The 7,500-nt window shown below is 41.1% G+C and overlaps 1 protein-coding gene across 1 annotated transcript in view; it reads left to right on the top strand.

Annotated features, from left to right (window-relative positions):
- LOC138046608 (adhesion G-protein coupled receptor D1-like) overlaps nt 1–7,500 on the top strand; it is a 50,261-nt gene that overhangs the window by 1,463 nt on the left and 41,298 nt on the right. Inside the window, exons 3-4 of the mRNA XM_068893214.1 lie at nt 565–667; nt 2,687–2,837. Of these exons, the coding sequence (XP_068749315.1) occupies nt 565–667; nt 2,687–2,837 (254 nt within the window). The remainder of the gene's footprint in view (nt 1–564; nt 668–2,686; nt 2,838–7,500) is intronic.

Here is a 7,500-nt window from a genome sequence, read left to right on the forward strand (position 1 = left end):
CCTTTTATTGGAAAAAAAGACAATTGGTCGAGTTTGTTTGAGACTAGAAGCTACTCAAAGTATTTTCGAAGGAGGGACTGTGGCCCAGTGGCTAGGGCGGTTGCTTCGAGATCCAGAGCTTATGAGTTCTGACCCTCTATTGAATTTGATCCCTGGTTCAACTTCTCGGCTGCACTTCATTCTTAAAACAGTTTTTGTTCTTCTGCATAACTATCATTTGCCCAAAGAAGCCCCTATGGGGAGTGGTCAGTTAAATATGAATGTGTATGTAACATGTGCCGTTGTGAAAATGATCTGGGTACAAATGTTGAGGGGCAATCAAAAGGACAAAGGAGGCTAATAAGGTATCTATTTCAGTTTTGCGTCATCCGTCATAACGGCGATACCACTGACGGTGGTAACCAAAAGAAAATGAAGTGTAAAAACGAATAAGAGTGGGGCGGGGGGAGGAGAAAGGGGCTCTGATAGAACATTTACAGTAGTGGCCCGTTCGACCACCTCCGTTGCATAATTAACAAATAATTGATGTGTGACTTCATGTTCTTTTTGTTTACTTTTCTCTAGAGAGAGGATTTCGCCTTTATTCCAGATTCGTGTGAGCTTGACGTCCTCTCTATTGACAGGACAAATCACCTTTCTTGTTGGAATTAATGCCACGGCCAATAAGGTTAGAAAAAACCGAATGAATGAGAAAAATGGATGAGAGAAAGACGAGGCGAACGAAAGGAAAAACAGACTGTCTAATTACGTAGGATGTGAAGCGAGCGCGCTACGTAGTTACTAGATCGAATTGATACGCTATATTCAGGTGTGAAACTTTATGACAACTACATAATATTGCGTTAGGTTGGCGAGGTGAAGCTGCTGTGTGTATATAAAATGTCACACTCGACGGTCATTAATAACTAACCATTATTATCAATACGGCAGGCCAAATGACACACTGCCCTCTGTAAAACGCGCCATTTTTTGGGCCAAACGGGAGATGCCCAGGCTGAAATGCATTTGCCCCCCTGATTCTGATCCACTGCGCATGCGGAGATGTCAAACAACGTCGCTTGGCCAATGAGATCCTCAGGATACCATTTCAATGCCAAAGTTAGCGCGAATTATTGTTGATGAGGTTTTCTTTTTTTTTTTAACTCTTTTTTTTTTTGTTTAGCTGATCGTATTATAGCAACAACTTTCCATACCATAGATTCATGCTAAATCTTTGTTAAACACTTTTTCTTATTAAATGAATTTGTACGATTTCGCCTTGTGTATACACCTTATTCCAAAATGGCTGCCATTTTAGTATCCTTTTGTTTCCATGCAAATTGGACCTTATGGCCTCGTTCAAGGTTAAATATTCTAGTGAATTTTACGTTTGAAAGCGAGGCCATAAGGGCCAATTTCCATGGAAACCAAAGAATACTAAAATGGCAGCCATTTTGGAATAAGGTGTATTGATAATAATGATTAATCACATGACTTTTGGAGGTCATATAGTTTATTTGTGTCTCTCGTAGCGTCATTTGCACCCTGGCTCCGCTCGGGCGCAAATGATGCTACTCGGGCCACCGTGAATAAACTATATGACCTCCAAAAGTCATGTAATTGCCTAATTCTCGAAAAGAGTGCCAAGTGGGTGCATGGAACGACCGTTGTGTTATGTATTTGTCATAAAGTATCACACATGACTGTGGCATATCAATTTTAGTCACAACTGTTCGAAAATGGTTTAGGATGACTAACTGGTGCGTGCTCTTGCTTTGCCACTGTTTCGAAACCGTGCCATAAATTGAACTGAGAAAAGCAAATGAAAGGAAAGGAACTTTATTTAAAGTGTCTAGTCGTTCTAGCGCTGGAGCACTAGTTGGGGACACTGTAAACTGAAATTAACAATTAACACAAATCAAGTCAAATGTTGGTTTTTGAGGAGAGGGGAAACCGGAGTACCCGGAGAAAACCTCTCGGTGCAGAGTAGAGAACCAACAAATTCAACCCACATCTGACCGCCGAGTCAGGGAATCGAATTCGGGCCACATTGGTGGGAAGGGAGTGCTCTCACCACTGCGCCATCCCTGCACAAGGGCCGAAACTCACACTAAGGCCCCCGAAAACGGGCCAGCTAGTTCGTCATGGGTATGAAGCGTAGGCCCTGTACTGCATGTATTAATAAAACTGATTTGTTAATAATCATCATCAAAGAAACCAAACACTTGTCGCAAAGACTCGGCGTTATGGTATTATCTAGGACTCGTCGAAAGTCCCAAAACCTTTCAGGCCTTTTTCGAGTGGCATAACTCCCTATGTACTTTATGAACGGAGAGTCACCAAACTTCATAGCCATTTTGCTTTTCGTTATTTTGAAAGCATGTCAAACGGCCATCTTGTCAAAAAAATTGGATAGGAGTTTTGTAAATGCCCTTTCTGGTCCGAAAAGATTTCGGGACGTTGGAGAAACGGGCCCCTGGTTATAATAGCAAACTCCAGATTGGAGCACAAACGGTATATTACGAATTGGAATTCTCTGTTCTGCACATGAGCACTAGCTTTGGATTGCGCTATATTTTTCTTTGTGCATTAACTCATACTCCACTTTACAGGTCCCTCATGACTTGGAAGGGAGGTCACGAATCCTAGTGCATCTGTTCTTGCAGTCAATCGCACCAATGACCGGCTTCTTAATTATATTTTACAGGGCGCCTGTGTGGCGGCAGCAGCTTTAATGCAGTACTTTTTTATGGCAGCTTTATGCTGGATGCTGGTGGAGGGAATTTATCTTTACTTGTTCACTGTTAAAGTCTACAACGTTAGCCACAAAATGCTCGTGTATCATCTCTTGTCATGGGGTAAGCCCATAATGGTTAAAATCAAACTGTATCGATTTCGTAACTCCTGCAACGTATCATAAAATACTTCTATATACTATTTTAACCACAACTGCTTTTAATCTCGCAATCTCATTGGCTAATTTGCCGTTGGCGATAAGAGTCTAGACAACGCTGCTCGCCTCATGCTCGCGTCAAGTTATCACGCAAAGTAATAGCTAATCAGGAGCGCTCATTTTGGAAAATAAACCAATCATATTGCGAGAAAGTCATAGACAACGCTTGCTCTTTCTTTGTGTCATGATTTTGGTCGCGCTCTGAAATAAACGCTTTCTTTGGCGTTGAATATATCGAAATTGGTCTAGCGTTGTCTGTACTTTTATCGACAACGATATTCGTCATCACGGTGATCAAAATTTGTTGTGGACTCACTCGGCTGCGTGTCCTGAGTCAACAACATTTTGACCAGATCGACTTGTTAAGTTGTTGCATTTGCCAGTGAAGTGCTGCGAATGAGACGTGGAAGTATTGAGTAATATTTGCACAACTTTTAACGCTTGCAGTTGTATTTAATGCATTGAAACAACAAGCAAGCAATGATTTAAGACAATTTTTAATTGACTCAACTGCATAAAAGATGTCTTATAACTGAATTATAAATCCCTTTGCGATTTTTTTTCTAAGTATTCTCTTAAAATATTATTTCCCGTAAAATGTTGCATCTTTTATGTTCAAATAAATGCTCAAAATAAAGATTTAACGTTCTTTCGGTAGATTTTTTTTTTAAGTTTAATATTCCCTGTAAAAATGTGCATAACAAGGACAAAGATAAATATCACGTCACTCACGATCAAAATTGCAAAAGTCGTTTTATTCTCTTGCAAAAGAGAGGGATTTTTATTGATAGCAAAGGTCCATTCTCCACTCTTTAGCAATCGGCCTTTCATATTTCAGAGAAATCGACCTTCCGCGAATATTTTATGATTGTTTTTAGCGACGTGATGAAAGGGATGCAGGCAAAAGCGATAACGTTAAAAGGTTATTCTACGGAAAAAGGTAGATAATGTTGAGAGTGGAAAACAAGTTGACGGCCGAAGTTATAGACAAGCCACGTGGAATACTACTGATCGATGTCTACGCAACAGAGTCAGAACTGTATAATTTTTCACATGAATATCGGTTACGATTGCGATGTTTTGTAATAAAAACCAACCAGATGATTTCGCTAGGCTCCAAAGAAGCTCTCCATGTAGTTTTTCCTTGATTTCGACTAAAATTCCTTTTTTTCTTCTTCGACTGTGGACGCCATTTTTGTCTCGCTGGAGGATCACAGAATGACGTCAAAATCATCAGGACAGACAGACAGACACGAAATCGAGAAATCGAGATTTTTCCTGGCATATAGAGCACACAAGGAGACCATCAAGATTAGTGTTGCTGCTCGCTTTGCGGCTCGCAGCAATAATGACATTCCATATCATAAGATAACACAGACAATTCAAACAATGAATCTAAGCATTATGACCATAATCATTACACCGAGAGATATGTTCTATATTAACTTCAGTGAATGAAATGACAGATTTACTTGTCCGGCGATGTTGACTCGGGAATATTCGGAAAAAATCCGAGTACTCCTTTGCAGAGTCTAACCTACGACTTACCGGTTACGAGTTCGGATGCTTTAATGGCTTGGCTCCCACGGTCTTTTGTAACTCGGTGGCAGAATCGAACATGGCTTCTCTTATTTCTTTAATATTCTCCAATCCAGTGTCAGTCTTGATGGTGTAAATGTACGTAGTTCTTGGTCTACCTTGATTTGGGTGACCAACTTGCGGTTCCCAAAACATGAATAGAAATATAAGGATTTGTATGGGGAAAATGTTTTTTTTTTTCAAAATTCAAAAAAATATTCACGATTAACTTAAAATCAAAAAATAGCTTACCTTGCTTCAGTCTTGTGTGTTTTTGTGTCTGGTACTGTTTCTGGGTTGATTAAAGAACATTTAATTAAAAAAAAAAGGGGGGAAAAAGCGGCTATACAAAATGTGGGCCTGAATTCTCATTTTAAAACCTGTTAACTCAGTGGCAAGGACAAAATCACAGGCAGCGCATTCCAAAACTTAGCTAATAAGTAGGAACTGAAGAATTAGGACGATAACTGGTAGTTGGACAGAATGTAATTTCCGCGGAGATCATGAGAAGAAGAACACCGGAGAGAAAACTCGTTTACTTTTTGTATACAGTAGCAGGAAAATCATTCAAAAACAGACTTTTATACAGTAATATGAAGAAATTTTGAATGCGCTTATTGCATAAAGATGTAGAGTTTGACTTGAGTGATCTGCAAACGTAAATCTCAGTATTCTCTTATTTACATTATACCCTTCCTTTGACAAGAATAATTACGAAAGGCCAGTTTTTGCAACGAGGATAACAGTGAAAAAAAGCAGTACTTTGTCGCGAATTTTCTATGATAAAAACTTGTTGAAAAATCAAATGTCTACATTAACAGCACACACCAGGGCTACTCCTTACTATCTGGCTAGAAATTTTCTTCTCACATTTTCTTCCGGCCGCGCTACAACCATTTGATGAGGGCCAGTCTCTTGCTTCTCAAGTTGCCTCGTTTATGCCCAAAATGAATTCTGGGTAGTTCTGCCATTCCACGACAAGGGAAGACCCCTGATTCTCATTTCGTAGATTTTTCTTATAATTGTTGGGCCACCCAGTCCTACCGGCAAAATACAGCATCGATTGAAGTTTTTAGCTTTGGAAACTTGCCCAAATTGTGTCGGTAGGTCCTGGAATTCGTCCACAGAAAGACAAGAGAGACAACTTTACTCGTGAACCGCCATGTTTACAACAGAGCATTTTAGGCGTCCCAGTGTGCACGAAACCATCTGTCGCCTCTGTCTCGAGAATACCAGACACGCGCGGCTCTTATGTTACGCTTATGCGCGGCGGTAGAATCAATTAAAATATCAAGTCCTTGTAAAAACCAGCATCTTTTTGGGTATGCTACCTATCAATCTCGACCCCAGAGCTCTTCTATTTTGTGCATAAGAGCTCTGCTTTGCGTAAAGAAGAATTACAAGCGTCTCTGATTGGTGCATTCATGTTACCACGAACAGAGAACAGGCGCCGTAAGGTTCACCTAGCCAATTGTTGGCGATAAGACCTCTACTGTGCATGTTCTCCTAGAATTCCCTAGAGCCCAGGGTCATGCGCAGACATAAGATCCGGGGCTCTGGTGACGAGAATGGCTACGTATCGGAGAGCCAGGACATTTAGGTATGCGCTGACGGAATATTTGAACAAGAGAGAACAAATGCAGTACATCCAGACGTGGAGCTGGAGCGCCGTATCAAACGAGTCTTTACGCGATTTCGGCCCGTGCGATCGCTTTTGGACGCAGTTGGCCCTTCGCTGCTTTCTGCTACCGACCTCGCCTCCCGGTACGGCATTGAGGGAGAGATATGTCGGCCCCTAAACCATATGTTACAAATCCCACGCCTACTCACAGATCCAGACCGCCCTTGTCATCATAATAGACCAATTTCAATATATTAAAATTCAGTCCTAAACAAAAGGCATCATCTAGAGGCTCTGGGGAATAATTATGAGGATTTGTATGAGTTTATTCCCCAGAAACTCGAGATGTTACGTTTTGTTTAGGACTGAATTTTAATATATCGCAAGTGGGCTATTTAGCGTAGGATTTCGATCGCTTATATATTCATGGCAAAAGTCCTTTTACCTCTCATATGGTAAGCCCTGGAATCACGGAATACAAAGTGTACGCAGGCGCCGTGCTAAAGGCAACAGACACACATGCATAGACTTTCTTTCATCTCGAATTTCAGAGCAACTATAAGAGCTACTATCTTAATTCAAAACATTGCATTTACAGCTAAACTACATAGCAAATACGGATACATAACAAAATATAAGATATTTAAGAGGTATTTAGGTGTTTTTTGGTTCCTCTTCTTTTCCCTCTATCCGTATTCTTTCCCAAGGTTGAGCACCAGACGAAGCCGCCGGAATCATCGAAGGAAAAGGGCCATAAATTCGCTCCCAAGGATTCGATCGCCTTGAAATTCCACGTAGATCACGAACAATTCCTCCGCTAGCTATTCGTCTTCTTCATTCGAGCCGCTTGTACACGGAGAAGGAACTAAGGGCCGCCAAACTCTTCAAAGTTTAACATTTGCTTGCTTTCAATGGGCACAATGGTGCTCAATCGTGAGTCTTATTGCGGGTCGCTAAGAGATCTTCCAACGGTTTGGGTATTGCGGGTTGTGAATAAAGCCTCATTGGATGGCTCTCGAAGCAAACGTTTTCGGAGTTTGGCGGCCCTTAATTCCTTCTATCGTCCGTGATCTACGGACGATATATTTCTATTCTTGCATAACATAGTACAGTACAGATCCTCATATATCGAGCTTGGGCTACCTGTGGTTTCTTCATTGTGAGGGGCACAATGACCAGCTAGTCTTAGTCTTCTCATAATGGATTGTTTCACAGACTCTTGGGAGACTCCCGTAGAGTTCCTGATTAGTTATTTGTTGTTGCCTATGCATGTTCAGTGCCGTTCGCAGCATTCTAGTGTAGCATCCATTGACAATTTTACCCAGCTTCTTGGTCATGGTCCACGTTTCACTCCCATAAAGTATCCTCT

The sequence above is a fragment of the Montipora capricornis genome, chromosome 4, assembly GCF_036669925.1.
Source record: "Montipora capricornis isolate CH-2021 chromosome 4, ASM3666992v2, whole genome shotgun sequence".
Lineage (NCBI taxonomy): Eukaryota > Metazoa > Cnidaria > Anthozoa > Scleractinia > Acroporidae > Montipora > Montipora capricornis.